The following is a 24,234-nucleotide window of genomic DNA, read 5'->3' as shown; positions in this document are numbered from 1 at the left end:
TAGTCTCTGCTCACCTCCCAGGCCAGCTTTGCTTCTGCCACAGATGGCTTAGGTTGTGCAGGACGGGCAGAGAAGGGCAGAGGTAAAAGACGATGCATTGGAGCTAAGATCAGCATTGCTGCTGCTTAGTTCTATAGCAGTTTATGTTGTGCCATCACCTTTTTTATAAACTAAATTGCCATTGAGTTTTGCAAACTAAATTGCTTTAATAACATGCAGCCAACACAGTATTTGATACAGCCGCGCAAAAAAGCACAAATTAACAGTACTTCCATCGTGATTAACAGAACAAAAAAGATAGGAGCTCTTGCAGTAATTGGCAGTGTGCTGTGATATACCCCACAGAGGCCTTGACCTCACACAGATGAGCCGTCACAGCAGCCCAAGATCCCATTTCTAATATGCCAGCTTAGCACGGCCTCCGCGCAGCAGCAGTCCTGATACCTCGGCCTGGAAATACAAAACAGCACCTTGTCCCCACATCACTACTTCAAAGGGAGATTCAAAGGATCTTCAAAGAGCCGTCAGACATGCCGAAGGTAGCATGGGCGGGATAGTTTGAAGGGATGCTTACTGTCTCTATAAGCCTGAGGCTCTCAGCAGGACCTCCATCTTTGACAGACGCGTTATAAAATGACAGTGTATTTCTTCCGCAGTCTAGCTCTACCCTGACCACTTTGAGGGCTGTAGGAACATCCTTTGCTGTGATCATTTTTTCACCTAGGAACACATGGAGGTAATCATGAGACATTTGCAGATAGCACTCAGAGCTTCCAGCAACTCATATTGCTGGTGTCCACCTCCCGCAAGTGTCAGCCCTCCGAGAAGCTCCGGTCACTCCGCACACGTCAGGTGGCACTGCGTGTATTTAATTACCGAAATTGCAAAGAATTGAGTGAGAGTGCAAAGTCTGCTTTGTGCCTGTGTGTCAATCTGTGTCCTTGCTGCATTGAAGAAGTCAGATCTTTATGAACTATAGAAAGAAAAAAAACACATTATGATTAACAGATAAATTGTGCAGATTTGCATACATCCCCATTGCTGAAAGCTGGATTTCCCAATCCAAGTCAATCCAAGTCATCCTATCCAAGTCCAACGCACCCAAGCCATTAAAAGGATGTTAACTGAAACACCTTCTGCACCTCTCTCAGCTGCTCCTATGTAATTCTAAAGGGGGCTGATATCCCATTTCAAGAAATGCTGCTCTTTCACAATTTTAAAGTGTCTTTTTGCTTTTTGTTTCCAACTACAGCAACTCTTAGATTTTAATTTTCCATCATTGTCCTGCAGAGCTTCATTAGGCATTTTTAAAAACTCCCCAGATTAACTTCATGGGCAAGAAATGTGTGAACACAGCCATTTTGTAAAAGCTTATTTGCTTAGGATCATTTGACGTTATTTTCTAGAACTCTCAAAACTTCCTAGCATGACCAGTCACAAGAAGTTAATTCTACACTCAGGAATTTGCAGAATGTTTTTATTCAAACCTTCTCTTGCAGGTAATGCATTTCAATATTGTGGCATTTTCTGCTCTGGAAGTTACTCCTTCAGGAAACTGAAACAGTGGTAGTGACCTGGGCAACTAACCAAAATTGCTCAGATGGCATAGATAATTAGGAAAACCTGGATCTGAGGCTTTCTAGCCAGAATAGGTCTGGACTATGTTTACAGGGATGGTAGAGACTGAGCTCAGGAGTGGCCGTGAACATGGTGTGCTTCTCAGTGTACCCACGGCTGTACGGGTGGTGGCCGATTAGGTGGGCACGTTGCACAATGTTGCACACGCCTTGGACAGAGCCTTCCCACCCCAGCTGTCTCTCGGTCTTGACCCTAGGCTCACTGTCAGCAAGGGCTCAAGCACCATCAAGTGCAATAACAAGGGAGCCCTAATTTTTTCAATTCAGTTGGACAAGCATCCCACCATGCACAGCACTGGGACTGTCGGTTGATCTTACAAAACCTTACAAAAGAGTAGAATTATTTACATAGTAAGAGTAGATTATTTATGTCCTAAGGCAAACTCCACCTGCCGCTGCTGTGATGAGTTCTCAACTTTCCCCATGCTTTGGATCAAAGCGATGCTACAGACAGAAGAGGTATTGCTATTCTCTTCTCTTAATCCTCCCAGAAAAATCCTAGCACATCCACACCCCTTTACCCAGAGCCCATTTTAACAGGCCCAAAGCACCGAAGCCCAGTACGAGTACCCTTTTATGTACGCATTCATGAAAATAATCAAATACAATGTTAGTAATCAGTTCTTCTAGAGGTACTTGGTATACTTGGTGTCTTATTACAGTCCTTTCTTAAATATGTTTTGTTAGCTTCTCCATCTTGCTTGTCACATAGTAAAATGGTCACTTACCAGGTGGTGCTTTAAATAAGGACTGCATGTCTGAGAGGAATTGCTGGAAAAGCCTTAGAGTACTGTCTGTTGTTAATTCATCCACAATAATGGGTGGCATTAGCAGCTTTACACCAGCTTTGTTAGGAACTGGCTCGCATTTCCTAAAACATGCAGAAAGACATCAGAAGAGCAGCAAATCATCAGAAAACCATCACCAAGCCCCGCCCTGAGCCAACAACTGCATCCCCCCCCTCCACACCCAGCCTCAATGGGAGATACAGAAAGCAGCTTCTGTCCTCTCCTCCCTCTGCAGCTTTACCAGGGACTCCCCCTCTGACCGGTCTTTTCCCAAAATCTCAAATCTCTTCAACATCTTTAGGATGAAGTTCACTCCACGGACAATATCTGTCCCCAGAGGACCTCGTCTCAGCCACCTCAGCCCCAGCTGTTGCCAGGAACAGACCCTAGCATCATGTTTGTGGTTACAGTCCTCATGTCCCCGCAGCAGGAGCTAGCGAGGTGTCGGGGGCGGCCGCTGGGATGCTGGGACAGCAAATGAGGAGTGCTGCGTTATCACAGCCAAGGGGCAGCTGCTGCACCTGAAGTGCAGGGCTGGGGAAAGGCCGTGCTGGGGGAGCCTGTGTGCATGCAGAGGTGGGCTGTGGTGGAGGAACAGCGCTGGGCAGGCACTGGGAGAGCGACTCGGGAGAAAAACCATGAACTTTGTAGACTCGTGACTTCACTGCTTGTTTTGGCTCCCGCTGCATTTGCTTCTTACAAGCAGAAGGCAATGCAAACTGGAGGACGACTCAGGATATCTGAGCTCATCTGTCCTTTGCATGCCCACCCAGGGACATAAATATTCAGGAACTGCCCTCAGAATGGGTCTCGAGAACAGGTGCGGAGGGTACAGAAAAATAAGCCACGTTGTATATGACAAGTCACACATGACCTCTGTTAGTATTTTGGGGCTTCTCCGGGTCTCTGACGAAGCCAGGCTCGGAGCGTGCAGTCAGCGTGCCCAAGGGGCAGGCAGGGTGAGCCCAGGGAGCTGTGGGCCTGCAGCGCATGCAGGCTGAGCTAGCAGACCTGCACCGCTGGGTCTATCAGTCACCTGAAGCAACATGAAATGCAATAGTAGACCACCTGAGGAAGAGCTTACCTGGCTTGAATCGCTGCAAAAGCCTGTAAAAGACATTTTGAAAGTAGAATTAGCATAGCACAGGCAAAGGCCAGCCCAAGAGCTGAGTATGTCTGGGAAGGGAGGTGCTGTTAGGTACCTTGATGAAAAGAAGTAGGTCTTTCTGATCTCTCAGAGCCTCCAGCTCCTGTACATCACAGCTGGCTGCATCCTTCTCTTCTTTGTATGTTTGTATCTGTGTCTGAATCGGAGAAAGCTGTTGCTCCTCATTGTGACTGAGAGCTTTCAGGACATCTCTGTTTTTGTTATCTAGCTGCAGATGCATCTCTTTGAAGAGGCTCTCCTTAGTCTATTAAGAAAACACTTTCAAAGCTATTAGGGACTGAATCTTACATTTCTACACTAATCTCACTCAGAAAAGAGCCTGGTCTTTTCTGGGCTAAGAGAAGTAACTACTAACTTAGTGCCTCTCCATATGACAACAAACCAAGATGTCCCACTGTCCTGGTTTCAGCTGGGATAGAGTTAATTTTCTTCCTAGTAGCTGGTATAGTGCTGTGGTTTGGATTTTAGTATGAGAATAATAGTGATAACATGCTGATATTTTGGTTGTTGCTAAGTGGTGCTTACACTCGTCAAGGACTTTTCAGCTTCCCATGCTCTGCCAGGTGCACAAGAAGCTGGGAGGGGGCACAGCCAGGACAGCTGACCCCAACTGGCCAAAGGGCTATTCCATACCATATGATGTCACGCTCAGTATATAAACTGGGGGGAGTTGGCCGGGGGGTAGCAATCGCTGCTCGGGGATGGGCTGGGCGTCAGTTGGCGGGTGGTGAGTGGTTGCATCACTGTTTTGGTTTTTTTTTCCCCCTGGGTTTTTGCTCCTCTCTCGTTCCCTTGTTGTTTTCCTTCTCATTATTATTATTATTATTATTATTATTATTATTATTATTATTATTATTATTTTGTTTCAATTATTAAACTGTTCTTATCTCAACCCACAAGTTTTCTTACTTTTGCTCTTCTGATTCTCTCCCCCATCCCACCGAGGGCGGGGGGAGGGTGTGCGAGCGGCTGTGTGGTGCTTAATTGCCAACTGGGGCTAAGCCACAACACCCACTGACAGCAGAAAGGCCAAGTGACATAAGTGGACTTCTCCAGCATCTGGCACCTGACCAGAAAAAGATGAAAAAGTAGTGCTTCTTGCACGATGCTTGCTGAAGACTTTCCACTATGTATATATTTCCTTATTCTGCACTGGTATTTTTCTACAGATACATTGCCTTTGGTCTTTTTAAGGATGGGTGAGGAAAAACAGTCTCTCTGCTTCCTGCCTCCACCAAGCTTCTTTCACTGTTTGAGAGCAGCTACGCTGCCAGACAGGACACTGCCAACTGGTACAGTTTTGTCTTCAGACTAGAAGGGAACATTTCCTTTGCCCACTGTCAGAACTTCTAGTCCCATCACTCTTACTGGTGGAGGAAGGCAAGTGCCAATTCTGCCTAAGCAGAATGAACTAGGATTTGGAGACCTGCGTTAAATTCCCTACTCTTTCAGAGCTTTTAGATAGGTATTTGCATGCTGGGAGCAAAAACCAGACACTTCGGGGCAATCTTTTAAACTCATTCCTACCAACTTCTTAGAATCACAGGCTAACCTAAAGGGATTTCTTGTTGTAAAGAGAAATAAAATCACTATACCATGGTCTATGTCTTTTCCATAAGTATTTAGAGTCTGCAAATTGAATAAGGTTGGGGAAAAAAAAGCCAACCATCACCCACCAATCAGGAGGCATGGACTTAACAGCAACTTTCAAGCTCAAAGGTCCTTTGGAAACTAAGAATGTACTTCCCAGAGTGATAAGAAAGTTGTTCATCATCCTTCCTCAAATTAAAAACTAGAAAATATCTGAGAAACCACCCAGGAACTAAAAAAGCTTTGGAATCCATGATCTGGGGAAGGGCAAAAGAAAACCTTATCTCATCAGCTACCAGCATGCGAAGTGATACGGGACCTTGGAACAAACCTTTACTTCCTCCTCTTGTTTCAGCAGGTTTGCTATGCTTTGATTCAGCGCAGCTTCATGTGCTTTCACTGTTTTCCGAGTTTTAGGAAAAACACTCTATAAAAATAACAGGAGGGAGACATCAGGATAGGACTGACATACATGCACGAGATCAGCAATTTTATGAAAATGGGTTGAGCTAGACCTGCAAAAAGTTTGTTTGCTGCATGCTCTCAGGACAAATCAATACATGAAGGTTTACTGGAAGATTTTATCCCTGAACACATACCACAATTACAAGCATGCGAAAGACATTTTGAAACTGAAAACGGTTCATGTGCAATAGCTACACATAAAGCTACTTTCAGTGCTGACGGATTCCTTTCTGTTACTCTGTCATTAATTTTCTTTGCATAAACGCAGCTCAGGCTGATCTTCCGGTTTGAAAGTCCACCGAGGACTAAAAGCATAGCCACAAGCCCTCAGTCCCACCAGTTTGTCTCCTCAGGATGGGAAGAAAGCATTTATAACATCTTGTTTTATACCCCACGGGGCAAGCCCAGAGGGAATCTGGGGAAAAACTAGGAATAAAAGCCCAATATCCCAAGATGGAGATTTAGCCCCATCCCGAGTCTGCAGATCTGAAACTCAGGAGATGTTTCATCCCTGTGCTGCGGGCAGCTCTCCGTGCCACAGACCTCCGTGGTTTTCCTAGCGCAGTCCATGCCCAGGCTGCTGTCCTGGCAGCCTCTTACCTGCGCTTGGCCAAAAGCTTCCTCCAAAGTGGTGATCTGGTGGTCCTTGTGGGAGCTGGCGACACAACACAGCATGCAGGTGCAGACCGAGTCTGGCTTGCAGTAGCACTCCAGCAGCTTGCCCTGCTGGGGGCATCTCCTCTCAGCCAAAAACCGAGCACCACAGGGCTCCGCCAGGACATGATCTCTCAGGGTGCTCTTCACGCTGTGCTTGCTCAGGTGGGCTTGGCACAGGGAGGCCTCACAGCTCAGGCAGGTCTTCGTGGCTGGCGGGCGCTCCCGAAAGCAAAAATCACACAGGATAACCTCATCTTACTGGCCCGAAATTTCCCCCTTCTCTTCGCATTGCACTTCACGCTTTTCCTTCTCTTGATGAGCGGGAGCATCCAAAAACTTCTGCGCTGTGCTGCGGAGCTGGACCTTGGGCTGCAGCTCCATAGCGGCGTCTGCCTGGGCCTAGCACAGCGGGCAGCTGAAAGGGCCCTGCAGGCAATGCCGGCGGCTGCGCGCCTCCTGGATGCACTCCTTGCAGGAGCTGTGACCACAACGCAGGGACACGGGGTTGCTGTGAATGCCCGGGCAGATGGGACAGGTCAGGTCAGGTCAGGTCCTCCTCCAACCTGGCCACAGCACGTGGCTCAGCCAACGGCACCTGAGTTGCCACGCAGGGCTGAGTGCCAGAGGGAGGGCACCGGTGAGAAGCGAAAGAGAAGGCAGCAGTGGCGAGACGCCTCTCGCTCGCTCTGCGGGCAGGGAGCTGCTGCCTCCTCCCCCTTGCAAGGAAAGCTCACCCCTCTGCTGCAGCCAGCTGCCCGCATCTCATCGGCCACACTGGCGGAAGCCGTGGCTGTCGCAGAGCGAAGTCCGCGCAGGCAGCTCCAGTGCCGGGAGCTTGGCCACTGCAAGGGGAGCAGGGCAAATAGTCCACCCCTGCTTAAACAGGGAGGGCAGCGGCCAGGAAATGGAGCCACTGGCTTCTGTCTGCACCCTGTGTAGCTTTCTTTTATCCCAGTCCTCTTGTAGATATTTCTTGAGAAAACATGTGGTGGTCCTCCATCCTTAAAGCCTGTCCCTGTGCCCACTGGTCCTTTTCCCTGCTCCAGCACTGCCCAGGTTCTTACCTGCCCTCAATATTTGAGTGCAGAGAAGAAAGCAGGAAGAAAAAAGCAAGTTTCCCTTGCTGCCCTTCAGTGGGGAGGATGTACCACAGCCTAGCCTTCCTCCAAGAGCTGTAAGAGGGCTCTGCTCAGGGCTGCTCCCTCCTTCCTCCTTAGAGTTGTTAAGTCTTAGTTTCTCCTAGAAACAGGAGGGAATAAAAGGCTTCTTCATTTCAGGATCAGGGGATAGAGGTGGATGGAGGCAACTTACACCTTTCTCTGTTCTCTCTGTCCCGTTATTCTGAGAAGCTGTTGAGAAGCTTCTGAGAAGCTGTTGGCACAAAGCACACTGTCAGTAAGTGTCCAGCAAAATACGGTCCCCGTGAGCCCCCTGTGGCAGAGACCTTGCTGCCTGTGGTGTTTGCAAAGGCTGGTGTTATTGGGCTGCTCTGGTTGCTCCTGGGTTCCTGAGGACTTGTTAAACACTTATTACTTGAACCAAGCGAGACTCCTGAGCCGCTGTCCAGGCAAGGACTCTGTACTTGGCTAAATGCCCAGAGTAGCAATAGTTATTTTAGTTATTTTACAAGAATTCATCCTACAAATCTCTTCCTGATGGTATTGGCCTCTCAGTCCTCTCTGACATGATGCACCTGCTGGGGGTAGGTAGAATTATTCCCTCCATATCAGAGCGCAAGCTCATTTTCAGCTTGCTGCCTATTACCTGCTCCCTAATGCTTTCTTATGACCTTGGCCCACCGAATAGGGATGTTTCAGATGTTGGCTGTAATTTCCAAGTGATGTTTCTTATTCTCATTCCTAACCACTCTGTGTCCTTTATCATTATTTTTCTGTCCTCCATGGGGTTTGTGGCTTCACACTTCACTACTGCTAATCCCTTTTCCACACTTGTCTCGAACGTGACTAACACTGTATGCAGTGCTCACCTGGCTTTGCTGCTCCCCCAAAGCACATGAAACTGCTGCTTTCCATTGCCCTTCCCCACCTCCTCCAGCGTGGCAGAACTTGCATTTGCAAATGCTGCCCTTAGTGCATGTGGCACCGGCTGACTGCCATGCTGCTGCGTGCATCCCAACCCCAAAACCTGGTGCTGCATAGGAAAAATCCTCTGTTTGATCTGCTTGAAGCCTATGAGGGCTGCAGAAGGGCTTGCTCCCCGCAGGAGCCTGTGGGGATTTTGTGGATCACTCTGGGTTACTTACTGTGCCCTGCTTGCAGACACAGGCTGAGACAAGCTGCTGCTCCACCGCTGCATGCTGCTGCGGCCAGCTGCAGCCTTGCTGCCAGGCGTGCTTCCTGCAAATCGCCTAGCCTAAAATCTTCTTCCTTTACCCTTCATTAATTAAAGTTCTTAATCCTTTCACTGAAGAAAAATTAATTTCCTTAATTTCCTTCAGGAGTTTGGATAGCCAGTAGATGCTGGAAGCTGCAGGTAACGGCCACTGTAAATAACCTGCTGGTATCTCCTGGGCCACTTGCAGGCAGCTGGTATGGCAAAATGGTGCACAGCCGCAGCCAAATAGGCTTTTTAACTCTTTCCTTTCGCCTCACAGCTACACTGATGTGGGGGTCCCCCCCACCAGCAGCACTGAAGGGAGGGTAAATTCAGTAGCAGGGACAGAGCTTACAGCAGAAGCACTGTGGAGAGAGCAATAGCTAGTTGCCAGATGTGTTTATTTTTCTGCATAATTTTTAAATACAACAGTATTTCAGTGCTGGTTGGCTTTGACTGATTGCAAAAACCCAGCAGAGCAAACCTGGACTTCTGTTTCCTGGAAGTAAACTTGAAGGTGAGCTGAACCCTAGGAGTGAGGATGCTTGGAGCAGTGTCCCTCCCTCCGCTGCCTGAGTGCGCAGGGGAGAGCCTCATGTCCCGGGGGGATTGCACAAGTTGTCTTTTCTCCTTGGACTGCTGCGTTGCTGCCTGGAGCTGACTTTCAGTAGCTCGCAGTGAAGAATGGAGATGGTGGTGGTGATGAAAGCCAGGGCTTGAACCCAAGAGTTTGCCCGTTTTAGCAATGGTGAGCTAAATCCTTTCCCTGCCTCTCTCCAGGCAGACACCATTATTTTGCAGACCCACTGCAATGAAGACTCTGAGCGATCTGAAACCAGCGTGAGCAGATACAGATGATAGACAGCGTGTGCCAGGCTCCAGCGCAATCTAACTCCTCTCTGTGCCCTCCTCTAGCAGGTTCTGCGTGGGCAATCAGCCTTCGGTGGTTTGGGGGCTACTGAGAGCCCGGGGCATCGCCTGCTTGTGTGCACTACTGCAGTGTAGACAGTTTTCCTCTAAAATCATCGCTACTATTAAGGCAGTGAGAAGGTGCTTTCCCTCTGCTCCGCAGGCTGTTGACCCGCAGGCAGGCAGAGGGTCAACCTCTGACCCTGCTCTCTCCAGCCATCTGCTGCTATTCCTTCGGTGCTCAGCCTCCGCCTGGGCAGCCGCTTGCTCATGGTGATCAAAGCACGACTGCAGGAGCGAGGAGGGGTCCTTCTGTATGTCAAGCTGAAAGGGAAGCAGAGACGCTTAGAAAAGGAGAGAGGCGGCAGCCCCGGCACTGCTGCAGAGAGCCGGCTGCCTCCCGAGAGCCCCGCACCAGCACCTCACCCATCGCAGCCGCAGCTGGGGCAGATTTGCTCCTGTTGCCCCGGTCATCAAAGGGTCTGTTCAGCCAACGCCGAGGGTGTTGTGCACTGCAGGCAGCAAGAGCCTGCAGACATAAGGAGCTGGAAATGCTCCCTCAGAGTCAGCAGCGTGGTGGGGTTTCTGGGGAGCAGGGTTAGTGCTAGAAAAGCCAGTGGGGAGAGGATGGTGCCTTCTTACCTGCAGGAGGCTGCTGAGAAACATGAAGGGTCCAAGTCTGAGTTTGAAAAGGCATTTGGAGGCAGAGATGGCATATGAAAAATGAAAACGTAACCAGCCCAGGACTGAGGGGGAGGGAACAGAGATTGTGGGACCCAAAACCAGCAGCACCTGGAGAAAGCTCTCCACCAGCATTTAAAGCCACCCAGCAAGCACAGGAGGCAAGAGCTGCAGGTGCCTTAGGGAGAGAGATGCGAAGCTTGGGAGGGAGTGGGAAGGAAAGCAGGAGGAGTCCCTTTGTCGGCATGCGGGCAGCTACTGTGGGCAGGGAGGTCGCTGAGCTGGCAGGGAGCAAAGAAACCAAACCTGTCCCTGTTCCTCCCTGCAAAGACACCTGGATGACAAGATGGGACCGATAAATGCTGAGAGGGGGCAAATGCATACATTACTCTAAGTATGGCCTCCGGAGCCCCCTGGACAGACCTTGCATGGCCCAGAAGCTGAGGTCCGTGTTGGGGAGCAGGCAGCTCCTGTGCCTAGCAGAGCCCAGGGAAGGATTTGGTGTCGGATGCCACTGCCTAGGGCACAGATGGGAGCTGAAACTCCAAAGGGCAGCCCAGGACAGCTCGCCAGGTGGTGACAGAAATCCCAAGCAACAGGCGTTTCACACCCATCAGGAACATGAACCTAGCATGCCATTTCCAGGCATTGCCTTGCTGTGCCCTTGCGTCCCCTGCCCACCCACGGGCCTTTCTGTGGACCCTTGCCTGTGGGGCGGGGGGGTCCCACCAAGACAGTGGAGCCCGGGACAGCTGTGGTCTCAGCCGGCCCAGCTCAGCCGGGCAGATACGGGCACCGCCACGCTGCCCCTGCAGCCCCCGCTGCGCCGGCTGCCTGCATTGTGTGCGCTGCCCACGCTACCTGCTGCCCACGCTGCCCACCGGGTGCCAGCCAGCCAAGGTCAGCAACAAAAGCTGTCCCTATTCACAAAAGCCCGTTATTGAGTTATGTTCCCTCCCACAAGGTGCAGTGTGCCTAGCCCAGGAGGTAACGCCACCTCCCTTCCCTCCGGCAGCCGGAGAGCAGCCATATGAGCTACTACAAAAGCAGCACCTGTCTGTGTGAGAAGAAGCCATTTTATCACAAAGTTATACCAAAATGAAAACTGTCACATTGGGGTTTTTTTCCAAATGGCTGGAAGTAATTGCTGGGACTAATGGAGCTGCTGAACTGATGTCGAGATGCACCAACAGCTCCCTTCAGTCTCTAGGTCTGCTTGCAGGATAATACTCGATGAACAGTATCAGTCCTTTATTTTCCAGGAAGCTGCCTGGGAATGCAGCGCCAGGCGGCGCAGGTCAGGCTGGGAGGATGAGCCTCAGCTGTGGGTCTGTCCCTCCCTGCAGACCCTTCCTTGGTGTGCCCCCGCTCCATCCTGGAGCCCTGCCAGCTGGGTACCCCACTCCCGTGCCTCTGCTCCCACTTGCACCCACCCCAGGCACCATGACACTGGCTGTCCCAGCTGCATCCCCACATTTCCTCCTTGCAATTTCATGTTTAATCTGTCCTGGCATTATCAGCATCACTGTGCCCTGATGTATCTTAGAAAAATATTCCAGTTTGGTGGCCCCCAGCTTTCCATTTTTTTTGAAAGCAGCAGGAAAATGGGCTTCCTGTCAGTTCTCCACTCAGGGTGCAGCAGTCGCAGGGATGAGGGGCTAGGTTTGGGGTGGGAGGCTGGTTCTGGCTCTGTGGCTGGGTGGGGGGACCCTTGCTGGGCTCCCGCTGGCTGTGCGGTGCCGGACATGGGCAGGTCTAGGGCAGCTGCCTAAATCAGTGCAGATTGGCAGAAAAAAAATAGCCGGGACAGCTCAGCACCTTGCAGACTTCCTCCTTTCGGGCCGCTGATGTCCTCCCACCTGGCAGCATCACCATGCTGTGCTCTGGATAAATCCAGTGCAACATCTCCGACCTGGCGAGCCCTCGCAGGGGCGATGGCTGGCACTGGGCTCCTGTACCCCCAGTGCTGCGGGGGAGCTGCCTCCATGCTGCCGCCGACTGCCCGGGCTTTCCATCCCATCCCTTCTGCAGCCTGGGCTCCCACGATGACCAGGACGCCAGGACACCCTGTGCTGGGAAACAGCGGTCCGGCCACCTCAGCCGTGTCTCTGGGAGAGCAGGCTGGCTCCCGGGGCACTGCTCTCCTGGTACCCGAGGAACTATCCAGGTGCCGTCCTGAGCCGTATGGTTGGTGCATCACTGTCTGGAGTCTTTTCCACACTTTTTCTTGCAATCCAGCCCTTTGCTCTCTTACTCCCACTCAAGCAAATTTGAGGTGCGTGCCCCACTTCATTTTTTACTGGCACCCCCCCCCCACCGGGGGGTTTCTTCTGCAATGGGTCTTGCAGCAGCAGCACCGCTCCCAAAGTCCAGAGCATGGAGCCCAGGCTTTTCCTGCACGAGTTAAACTGGAAGAAGCCACACTTAAAATAGCAATTACAGGGATATTCCCCCACGGGAGCTGCATCCCTGGCAGCGGTGCAGTGTTGGTGGAAGCGAGCTGGGGGGCTCCGCCACCCCCCCGGCCCGGCCATGCCCCCACTGTCCCGCTGCTGGCCAGGCAGATGCCGGAGAGCACCCTCTGCAAAGCAAACACCTCCTCCCAGAGCAGGTTTGCACTAATAAACTAAAGTATTAGTGGCACAGACTTGTTCCTTTTTTTTTCTTTCCACTTTATAGTATATATGTTATCGTTTATTTATAGGCAGATCACTTCACTATTTACAGTACATGAGCGTAGAGATTCTACAGTCTTTTTGATGTAAACAAGTAACTCCGCAGCAGGGGAGTCTGGAAAAAGAAGCCAGTTCTGAAGTATTTACACAATTTAAAATAGAACTTTTATACCCACCAGATAGATATAGATAATACATTGAGCGATTTGGTTAAATTATCTATGAAACTATAGAATCTGACAATGTAAAAATACAAGAAAACGTTCTCTCGTTTTAGAAGGTAGACAGTTAAATCACACTAGAAATAAATCTCTTTTTTAAAAATAATAACAATAAAGGAAAGGCATAAGAATCCATGCCATCTTTTAAGGTTAAAGTATATTACATAAATAAGGACACAACAGAACGGAACTGGGGGAAAAAATCAAGTGAAATATAAAAAAATGCTACCAATTAAAAAAAAACCCAGACTAAAACCTTGATTCTTAATCACAGAAGGATCAATTCTGCTACTTCTACTTACTCTGCAAGTAGAAAATTGCAGGGTTAAGTAGTACTTACTCGGCATGAGGAAGGGAGGCAGAATTGGCCCCTAATAATTATTAGCAGTGTCCTTTTACTTAAAAAGAAGAAAAAGACAGAATTTAGCTTTTTTTAAAAAATAAATAACAAAGCAGATGTGCCCCTTTTTAGGTGAAATTCTTACACCTTTCTCAAGAAATGCATCAATTTAATCTTTCTCTCTCTTTCTCACATGCATACACACACTCCCTCCCCCAGCTCAGTATTACCACAGCGTGGCTCTTGGCTGGGCGCCGTGGCTGCGGCCGTGGCCCTGGGCACTGCGGCCAGGCTGCTGCTGCCGCCCCTGACCCCAGGGTGGGCGAGGGAGGAGGAATGAAACCCGAAGGCTGCATTTGGCTCTATATTGCTTGAGATTGTCGGGGATGGACTACAACGCTTAGAACAGGAGGGGTGTCAGGGCTCAGCTATGAACAACGATGTATCTCGGTATTTAGCATACCTCCAAAAAGAAAGGAAAAAAACCAAAACAGAAAAAAAGAAAAAAAAAAGTGCTAGTCTGCAATTGCAACTGCAACTCCTTTGCATGGACCAGTGCTGAAATCAGACACTCAAGACCTAACATGGTGACTGAGCTGCTGCTTTGTTAAAGATGTGCAGCCCAGCCAGCTGCGCTGAGTAGGAATCGGGATGAACCTTTTCTTTGGGGCAGCATTGAACCTAAAACCCAGGATTGTCCTCTGCATTCAGCCCAGACACTCAGAAACATTTGCTCCTTCCCGCGGAGCCCCAGGGACCTGCTGGATTCCAGCCAGAAACCCGGTACCCCACCCTGAACAACGAGCTTTCCTGGGGCAAGTCTGTGCAAAAAAAGCAAAGGGGCATTTTACCATGAAACTCTTCACATTCAGCATTTCCCCGCAGTACCTGCAGGAAACTACTGGGGGACATTCTATAGTTACGTATTGTTAAAAAAATAAATCTCCTCCTCACTTATTGCCTACAGAAATATACCCTTTTGCTCCCAGTTTCTCTTTGAAGTAGCGCTCCTACCCGCCCCACAGCCCCGGCCCTTGCAGGTGGCGGAGGACAGCCTTCCGGGGCTGCCAGGGGGGCCAGGGTGCAAGGGCTCCCTTTTCGGGCCGCCCAGCTCTGAGCTGCACCCGCACCAGGGCACCCACCGCGATGCCACAGGCTGGGCGGGATGTAAAGCTAATCCTCGTGGGGCGGCGATCCCCGCACCCCGGTCCCGGCAGCTCCTGCAAAGCGCTGGGTGCCTCTGGCTTCCCCGGCGGTGCCGGCTGCCTCTCCCAGCGCAGTGCCTGGGCATTGCTTTGCTCCTGCCCCGTCTCCCCGTTAGCACCTGAAACAGTCACAGGCCACTAAGGCAGTGAGCTCTCACCTGCCCCTTGTGCCCGAGCCCTCTTTCCTGCCCCTTTGCAGACTCGAGCACTGCAACCTAAATACACCTTTATATTAAAAAAAAAAAAAAAAAATCAAGTGGAAACTTATTTTTCACCACAAACCCTGCGTGAGGGATTCTAAAGCCAGCAGACCTGTGCTTCTTGAGCTGAACACCTTCTACTCTCACCCAGTCCTAAAAGTCGGGGGAAGCTCCTGGGGCAGGCAGCACGTGCCCCCGGGGCAGGCAGCACACAGCCCTGGGGCAGGCAGCACGTGCCCCCTGCTTTTCCCTGCTGCAGCAATGGGCTGGCAGGGGCAGGCAGCAGCAGAGGGCTGCCCCAGCCACAGCTGTGCCTCTGCACCTTGCACACCTCTGCACATAGTGCATAAGTCCTGGAGACATTTCTTGGGGGAGGGGGGAAAACAAACCACCCCAATTTCACTGAAAAAAACAAAGGAAAAACCCCAAACAAACAAAAAAAAATCCCAACCCCACTTACAGGCTTCAGGCACCACAAAGACCACTTATTGCATCTCTTCCTACCCTACGGGTGCAGTACTGATCAGCTCTGTGCAGGAGGAGCCCTCCCCTTCCCGAGCACTGGCCTCGATATCCAGAAGCCAGGCGTGGGCAGGTGCTGCGGGCCGACCCGGGGCGGCGAGCCGCAGGAAAACAATGTCAAATTTTTTATCTGGGTACACCGAACCCAATGCTTGGGAAGCGACTGAGTGATCCCCCAGGAGAGGGCTCCCCCCAGCTCTGGAGCCCCCCCAGCTCTGCACTAACCCTTCCCCTCCGCCACGCTTGATGCATCCCCAGCGGGGCCCGGCCGTGGGGGTCGGTGTCCCCAGCTGAGCAGGAGATGGAAGAATTCCACTTACTTTGCTTTTTTTTGTGGTTTTTTTTGGATTGATCGTTTTCTGAAAAACATCAGCACAGCACAGGACAGTACTACCCACCCTAAATGTGTCGCTATATACATTCTACATAAGCTCTATAGCAATCACATGTAAACATCATCGTTGTGAGGAAATACTAGGACAGAAAAAGGCAAAGCTACAATGAGGCAATTGCCAATAGCAGATGCTCAGTCTCGGCCAGAGCTACTTGTGTTTGCTAAGGTGGGATGAGAAATGGGGGGAGCTTGTGGCAGGAGAGACACGGAACCTTGCTGCTGAGACTGAAATGGCACAAGGACTGTTCCCTGACAGTGACCGTCACCGGCGGCAGATTGGGGACCCGCAGTTCAAACCCTGCAGCGGCCTGTGGGCCCTCGCACCGCCGGGATGGTTGTCGTCAGAACCACAGCTCCCCCGAAAGCGGGGAGAAATAGCCAGGTAACTGTGCTGGTATCGGTGCTGCCGGCATTCCTGCTCCTGCCAGAGATCAGCTGCACGCACGGCCCCCGGAGCCAAGGGCCACCTCGGCAGGGCTCAGGCTCTTGGCATCGCATCTTGTGCAATTTCGGAGGCTTTGGTGATACTCCCTGCAAAATGAAATAGTACCCACGCCAGGGAAATGAGAATAAAACCCCTAAGTCATGTCAAGGGGAGACCCCAGGAGACTCTAATCTATCTATTGGCAGAGTTAAGGCTATAATATTCTATCTACATAGGATGGCTGAATCCCTAGTGGTCTCTGGGTCTGAAAAATAAATGGAGACGATGGCGATGGCTTGAGGAGCCGCGAGATTCCCGCTCCCTCAGGAAAACAGTGTCCCTGGCCGGCTCACCATGGGGTTTGCTCCAGCCGGTGGTGGGCTCTCTCCCCCTCCCACCTCGCCTGGAGATGGAGGGCAAGTTTGCAAGCAAATTTCGAGGGGGTTGCTGCTTGAGCATGCCTTAAATCCAGCGCTGCCGGGCAGCTCCAAGGGCCCCCGGCCAGAGGCAGAGCGGGCAAGCATACCACGGGGTGCTGGCGGGCATGGGGGATGGATCCTGGGTGCCACCTGGGTGCTGGGGAAGTGTATGGCTTATCAGGCACCGGGCAGAGCGCAGGCAGGGCACTGGGTGGGGCAGACGTTCGGCAGGGCTACCGTGCCCCCTCCCGCCTCCCTGCCTCTCTGGATTTTGGGCTGGCTGCCGGGCAGGGATCACAGACAGGTCTTCTCACCCTGCTTGCTTTGCAGGGGGTGGAAGCGAGCGGGGAGCAAGCCGCTCGGCCCAGCCAGTCTCCCAGCAGCCCAAGGAGCCAGAGAGAAGCCAGCTCCCTCGCACGGAGCTGGAGGCACCCGTCCCCCAGCCTGTGCCGGCAGGACCCGCCAGATCAAGCCCGGCCGGCTCTGGCCCCCCAGCCCCTCTCTCCTGGCTCCGAAGGCAGCGGAGGGCTGGAGCAGCGCTGGCTGGCAGGCATTGGTCCCGCAGCCCCCCAGGCAGTGCATTCTTCTACCACCCCTCTCCTTCATCCCTGCAAAGCTGCATGGCCCCATGGCAAGAACGGCACGGGGCTGGCGCGCCCCACCGCCCACCGGCTCCATCGCGCGCCAGGACCGAGCTCAGCATCTGGGTGCCGCGACCCAGCCGGGCTGGGGGCTGGGGGCTGGGGGGCTCGGGCCATGCGAGCAAGAAGAATGGCTTTGACAGCAAAGTGGGCGACTCCGACACGACTGCCGAGCACCCCGGTTTGCCAGCGGGGGAGGCGGGTGCCTCCGCGGTCAACGGGTGAATGCCGGCTCCGTGACTCTGCTCTGACCCCCCATTTGCTGAGTGGCAAGTGCCTCATTACAGTGCATAGTTAAAAATCAAGGAAGCGGTACAATAAATCTGAATTACAGTACATCTGAGCCATAAATACATTTTTTTAAGTATATACTTTTTTTTCTCTTCTTCTATTAAAAATTAGTTTATAATCCTGATTCTATTCACAATTAACAATTTCATCATCACACACTACGGACAAAAAATATTATGGTGAACACAGCTGCAACTCCGCGGCGGGAGCACGGGGGCGGTGGGAGCACGGGGAGGGGCGGGAGCAGGGAGAGGGGCCGGGGGGCTCCTAGGCTCACCCTAAAACAACCAGTCAGAAGCGGGGGGACTAACGTGTGGCAGTGAGACATCAACACCATGGGGACTCACAGACAGAAGCAGCTTTGTTCAATGTAAACATCGATCGGAAGGGACAGCAGTCTCTCTCTCGCGCGTGCGTGCTCTCGCTCTCTCGCTCTCTCTCGCTTTCCATAGACTGAATAATTTCTTTGAAAACGTAAACATATTGGAAGTGCCTTGACTGAGGTATTGAGGTATTCCTCCAAGGTTAAGGCTTTTACCGATGCAGGCTTAGCTGGGCCTCCTGCAGCAAGCTGTCGAAATCCATAGTCTCGTACTTGCTTTTCACTGGAGCTGGGGAGGACTCCTCCGCGCTGCAATCTGGGAACGGCAGGGACACAAGGCGCCGGGTCAGGGAGCGGGGCACGAGCGCGCTCGCTGCCTGGCGGGGAGGGAAACTGAGGCACGGCAGGGCACTGCTCACTCCCCCACTACCAGCATGCTGCATCCTGGCACCGCAAAGCCAGCCTGGATGAGGCGGCGATGGGGAAAGGGAGCGGGGACCGTCCTGCCTCTCCGCCATTGAACAGAAGCGGTTGGGGAGAGGGGCTGTAGCAGTGCCCAGCCCAGCAGGTCACGCACCGCAGGCGCCCGTCTCCAGGTGCGCAAATATCTGCAGGATGCAGCTGAATTCCGAGGCGCGGACACAGGGCCGTCTCCGCGGGAGCCGTGCCGGTCGCGGGGAGGGGGGGTGCCTGCCTGCGGCGCTCCCCAGCCCTCCGTCAGAACCTGAACAAACAGTGCCACCGCAAAGCCTGGGAGATTCGGCAAATGCCAGGAATAAGGCTGCCTAATTTAACAGCAGGTTGACCCTTTTGGGTGTGTATTTTTGAAGGAGCCATGAATGGCACGGTTGCCTTTCATCTCTGCCTGTAGGCTCCCCATCTCATCCTGCACCAGGGCGAGCAGGATGTTAGGATCGAGCCAGGCTGTGCAATAAGGGGGTGACTGCTGGCCTTGCAGCAATCTGCAGGTGAGGAGCACTGAGGGGGGTTCTCCTATGCAGGGGGGCAGCTCTGGCCCCCCTCCCCACAACACTGCACAGCCATGTGCCAACATCATCACAGGGTGCTCTCTGTTTCCTATCTCCTCCGTGTCCAAAATGAGAGGCCCCGGGATCTATTTAGATGAACAACAGGCATTTGCGCCCACACCCAAAATCAGAGGAATCGCTGCTCTGAACAGGTGAGAAGTGCTAAAAGATCGGGCAGTACTTGTGTCAGACTGCACGTCTAGAGGTAAGTCAAGACTTAGGGCTTTATTTTCTGGGCCTCAGTCTCTCATGCAAGAAGTGGGATACTAGAACCACTTCACCCCCTGCAGCGGGTACAGAAATAAATGCACGGTGTTCGTGAAACACCTGAAGATCACAGCAATGAGGGCTGAGCAAAGCCTGGATCACACTTCTCTTGCAGGACTAGCACAGGGTTTCGCTCCTGTCCCTCAGCTCAGGCTGCAGCCCTACCACCCATGGAAGGACAGGGTCCAGCAAGGCCCTGGCTAATGCGGTCACTGAGTGAGGCAGGAGGTCTTGCAGAAGCCCATACAACACAGAAAGAGTTAATGCGACCGCAGCACATTTCAGTGCTGTCATTTTGGCTTAAAAGTGCATGTGCAGTGTGGTGAATCTCTCCTGCAGAGCAGTAAACCACCCAGGTCACCTCTTGGGCTAATGAGATGTTGCTGACTGCTTTCTCTAACGACTAGGAAGGGAATTCTCTGTTGGGAAGGGTCCAGCACTGTGTAGAAATGCAGCGGAGACAGGATGGGCTGTGGTCGGCTGAGACCCAGCAGCCCTGGAGTGTGATGCTACGTTTTGCACTCCGGGTCCTCACGCAATTGCTTTTCTTCTCTCCCCCTAGTTTCCCAAGCCATCTGACTGAGCTAAGAGCAGCTACATGAGCCACAGGAGAGACGGTGGGCTCTCCCTGCAGGCTCTAAAGAAGTTTAGGATCCTTGCGTGACTAGGGTTCAGCAGTGCAATGTGCCGTTATGGCTCTGTGCTGATAAGCAGGACGCTTTGGAAAAAGCAGCTCCTGCTTTCTTACCCAAGTCAGCGTATCTGGTCCAGAAGAAGTGCCCGAGGCCACCAGAGCTGAGCTGGAACGAAGGCTCGTTCCTCTTCCTTAGCGAGGTGCCATTCTTCAGAGATAAGGCGGCATGCTCTGAATACCGGTAGGTGATGAAGCCATATTTATCCCCCCTGAGCAACCAGAGAAAGAATTCAAGATGCGATGGGCCCCGCAGCCCCTCTGATGTGGCTCTGTCCAGCACTGCACCCCTGACCCTCCATCCCGCTGTCTGTCCATCCTGCTGTCCCTCCATCCCACCAGTCCTCCCCATGCCCTTGGACCTGGGGACACGCTGCATCTCCTCGCCCAAAGCACCGAGACCGTGGGCTCGGCTGACCGAGGGGGTTGGTGTGGTGCAGAGCACTTAACCCCACCGGCAGAATCGCCTCACTCGCACACGCACAGCTGGATGCAGGGGTGACCCTGCACTGCCTGGCAGTGCTGATGCTGCTGCAGGAGAGGGGTTGCCTGTAGCCACTGGAGCCCCGGACCGCGGCTCACTCGCCACCCACCTGTTAGTCCTGGACAGAACCTGACACTCCACAATTTCACCAAACACTTCAAAGCGTTTCTTCAGTTCACTGGAGCTCATGCTGCTGGAGAGGTTTCCGATATACACCACCCGGCCTTCCCCCTGGCAAAGCAAGCGAAAGGTTTCAGGCTCCGGGAGCCCGTGCCTCTGTGCTGCTGATGGGCGCTGGAAAAGCAGGGCCACCGAGGAGCTCCAAGGAGCCAGCGCAGGAGCCAGGCTGCAGCAGGGTGATGCTGCCGCGGGCGCAGCCCGACATCTCCGGGGTCTGGCTGTCTCCGCTCCAGCTAGCCCCCAGGACACCACTGCTGCAGGGGACAGCCATATCCACGTCCCTTGGGACGGTGTTACAGCCAGGCTGAAGCAGCCACCCCCGCCTACTTCTCATTTAAATTTCTCCTTATTCCTGCAGCTTTTTCAGCTTCTCCTCGTCAAGATGCCAGCAAATATTCCCAGGAATTGCTAGGGGCAAATCCAATTGCATTGCAGAAAAAAAATGCCAGAGGCATGTGTGAGTGTGTGTGTGTGTTTGCGCACAACAGTAGAGAGGACCAACAGTAATTTCCCTGCATGCCCACCACCCCACCCAGCTCCCACCGGTGGGCACACGCAGGGTTCCCGGTGCACGAGGCTGCCTGTGCAGCAGGACCACATCCATAACGGCTGAGCAGCTTCAGGGATTCCTCAACTCATCCCGCTAATTGCCAATGCCACGTGCACTGAAGCACCGGTGTAGGATGCTTGGGCATTTCTGCGCCAAGGACTCTGTGTATTGCCAGTCACTGGTGGCTTCCACTTCATGCTAGGTTTTTCTCTCCCCCCTCCACCCCCATGTCCTTGCTTAGCACTGGCTTCGAACCAAGGGACGCTGAAGCCAGGGCTAATGGGCTCCACCACTGCTTTTCTGGAGCGGGAGATGAACTGAGGGCTGGGGATTGCTTTGTCCCAGTGCAGGGTCCCCGCTCACTTACGATGGCTTTTTCCCGTCTCTTCTCCAGCTGGCCCCGGTGCCTGCTCCCGCCCTGACACTGCTCGCCGTTCTCACACCTGGGAAGCAAGGGAGAGGAGGTCAGCAGGGGCAGGGGATCCAGCAGAGAAAGCTTCAAACGTCAAAGAGAAGCCAAGGCACACAGCATCTGCAGCACTGGGTGGGTGGGCGCTCGGAAGCACTGGCAGCCGAGGAGAGACGGGGGTCTGGAAACACTGGAAAGGACACTGGAAAGTCCTTTCTGATAGGTGCCGTAGGGGGGTCCCAGCCAGCGCTCACCCCTTCCCAGGCACGGCTCTAGCCTCCCATGCCCCATCGCCCCCAGTGTGATGGAAATCCCTGGCTGCTTCCCCCCGGTGCTGCTTTCTCTGGCCATGGCTGATGTTTTCAGCAGCTGCTGATGTAGTACCAATTATTTCAATGTTTTTTCTTTCATTAATTAGCATCTTTATTACTTGGGCTAGCAGACCAGAGAGAGCCGGGCTGCCATGCACTGGGGCAAAAACACAGCGTGCAAGAACAGCCCCGTGTGCCCTCTCCACTGCTCCCTGTACCTGAAGGTCCGTCTGCTTGCAGGCGATCGGGATCGGCAGCACGAAGACCCCGAGCTGGACCTGCTCCGGGAACAGTAATGCAAACTGGTCCTGGAAAGGGGGTTTCTCCGCAGGCACAGCTTGGTGATGCCGTGCTCCTCCTCCTCCTCTTCTTCCTCCTCCTCCTCCTCCTCCACAGGGGAGCCGCTCTCACTGCAGCTGTCTTCAAAGACGGTGTCATACTCAGGGGTCTTGCAGAAGACCATGTCCTCATCATCGAGAGCACTGTCCAGAAAGCCAAAATGCTTCGTTAAGCTGGCTCTGATCTCCTGGTCTCTCAGCTGCTTGGCGCCGTCCTTCCACAGCATCTCGCTGCCTGCCTCCTTGCCACCAAGGTCCAGCCCCTGGTAGTGGGCAGCTGGGACCCTCTTCTTGTGCTCTGTCTCCGCCTGGCCCAGGGGCTCCCACGACTTGAGCACCTTCCTCTGCAGGGCAGCCTCGGGCTTCAGCACCTGGCAGTAGTCGTGGTCCCCGAAGGAGCGGGAGAAGGGCCGCTTGAGCAAGCCCTGCTGCTCAGGGAGCACGGGGCGCCCGGCAGCTCGGCTAAGGTGGGCGAAGAGCTCTGTCCTCTCGGGGTGCTTCCTGGGGGCTTTCCAGGAGGCTGCCAGGTCCCCTGCACCCCCGAGGCTGGGCGCTGTCCCGTCCTCCTTCCCTGGCTCCTGGGGGATGTCTGGCTTGTACAGGTCCTCCTCGGCAGGCTTGTACGGCGGAGTGGTGGGCGGTGTGAGACCTGACCCCCCCGAACAAAGGGCAGGAGTCAGCTCTACCCCTGCTGTCCTGCCCCGTCACACCCTGACGCCTGAGCTGCACCAGGCGTTGCAAGGGAGGGAGGCTGCTCAGCCCTTGCAGCCTCATCCACCCAGTGGCACTTGGGGAACAAGGATGCCTGATCCCAGAAAGGACCAGAGGACTCTCCCTTCCCTCCTGACTCATGCAGGGGCCCCCTGAACTGCCCCCCCCATCCCAAATGCGTCCGCCCCCCAGCACTGGCATCTCTGAAGGATGCAGCTTGCGAGCTGCCTGCAGTGCTCGGATGCAGAGGCAGCGCATGGGAAGTCCCCTGCATTTGTGGTGCAAAAGGGGGCTCCTGGGTCGGGGGATGAACATTCCCGCTCAGCTGGGCTCAGCTGGAGCCAGCAACTCCAGGCTGAATTTAGGGTAAATTTGCCCCCTTGCAGCAGAGAGGATTTTTGCAAAACTAAAAAATTAAAAGCCTGTCCTACCTGCTGTCCCACACAGCTCCACGGTCAGCATCGGCTCAAAGTTTCTCTTCCCAAAGGTCGGGTCACTGGAGAAGAGGAGAAAATAAGGAGAGAGAAGGTGTTTAGGTGAACCACAGTCCCCAAAACACAAAAGGAAGCTGAGAAAACACTGCCTGCAAGCAAGCCCTCCCACCACGGCTAGTGCCTGATGATGGAGTAACCCCGTGGAGCGGTGCGAGGGGCAGCGGGGCGAGCAGCGTGCCCTCCCTGTCCCAGCCAGCGCTCCGGGGCATGTTGCCCCTGACATGCAGAAATGCCCTGCCCTCGGCCCGGGGCTCTCCGAGCTCCTTGCACCCGAGCGAGGGCCGCGGCTCCCCACAGCCCCGCGCCCAGCTGCACGGCTCAGTCTGCTCTGCCAAAGCAGCTTCGCTTGGTCACCGCAGATGCATGCCCAGCCAGACAAACCGAGGCAGCTTTCCGGCCCCCGCACACGTTTAGCCCCGTGTGCACTTACGTTTGTGCCAGGGACAGCGTGAGACACCTCGGTGTTTCTGAAAGGCAGGGAGAGAAGCAGGTTACCAGCGGAGCTGTGCTCCCTCCAGCGCCCGCGGTGCTCGCGGTGGGAGCCAGGGCCCCTCTGCCTGCCCTGCCCTGGTGCGGGGCCAGGGACTGTGGGCTTTGCCTGCCCGCGAGGCAGCAGCGTCTGCGGGAGGGCTGACACTGGCAGGGGTGAGCCATTCATGCTCACCAAGCGCTTGCGGATAGCTGCGATTTTGGGGCACCGGTGCAGTTGAACACCGGTGCCCAGGCACAGGGCAAGCCCGTGGGGAAAAGGGACCCGGAGGGATGGGGCAGCCCTGGTCCCTGCTATACCAATTCCTTCATCTCATTATAAGGATGGGGAAATGGAGGCAGAAGGCCCCCATGGAGTGAAACAGCACCCCAAAAACAGGGCCGCATCTCCCCAACTCC

The 24,234-nt window shown here is 53.6% G+C and overlaps 1 protein-coding gene and 1 pseudogene across 1 annotated transcript in view; both read right to left on the bottom strand.

Annotated features, from left to right (window-relative positions):
* Nucleotides 1-502: 502 nt before the first annotated feature.
* On the bottom strand, nt 503-6,848 carry LOC142414116 (E3 ubiquitin/ISG15 ligase TRIM25-like; annotated as a pseudogene).
* Nucleotides 6,849-15,067: 8,219 nt separating this feature from the next.
* The window catches only part of PPARGC1B (PPARG coactivator 1 beta), a 52,381-nt gene continuing 43,214 nt past the window's right edge, over nt 15,068-24,234 (bottom strand). Inside the window, exons 6-12 of the mRNA XM_075509814.1 lie at nt 23,777-23,813; nt 23,284-23,348; nt 22,022-22,790; nt 21,451-21,526; nt 20,463-20,584; nt 19,927-20,081; nt 15,068-18,199 (exon numbers count right to left, since the gene is read on the bottom strand). Coding sequence (XP_075365929.1) covers nt 18,096-18,199; nt 19,927-20,081; nt 20,463-20,584; nt 21,451-21,526; nt 22,022-22,790; nt 23,284-23,348; nt 23,777-23,813 — 1,328 coding nt within the window. The 3' untranslated portion in view covers nt 15,068-18,095. The remainder of the gene's footprint in view (nt 18,200-19,926; nt 20,082-20,462; nt 20,585-21,450; nt 21,527-22,021; nt 22,791-23,283; nt 23,349-23,776; nt 23,814-24,234) is intronic.

This window comes from Mycteria americana, chromosome 8, assembly GCF_035582795.1.
Source record: "Mycteria americana isolate JAX WOST 10 ecotype Jacksonville Zoo and Gardens chromosome 8, USCA_MyAme_1.0, whole genome shotgun sequence".
Classification (NCBI taxonomy): Eukaryota; Metazoa; Chordata; class Aves; order Ciconiiformes; family Ciconiidae; genus Mycteria; species Mycteria americana.
This window is presented reverse-complemented; position numbering and strand designations above follow the sequence as displayed.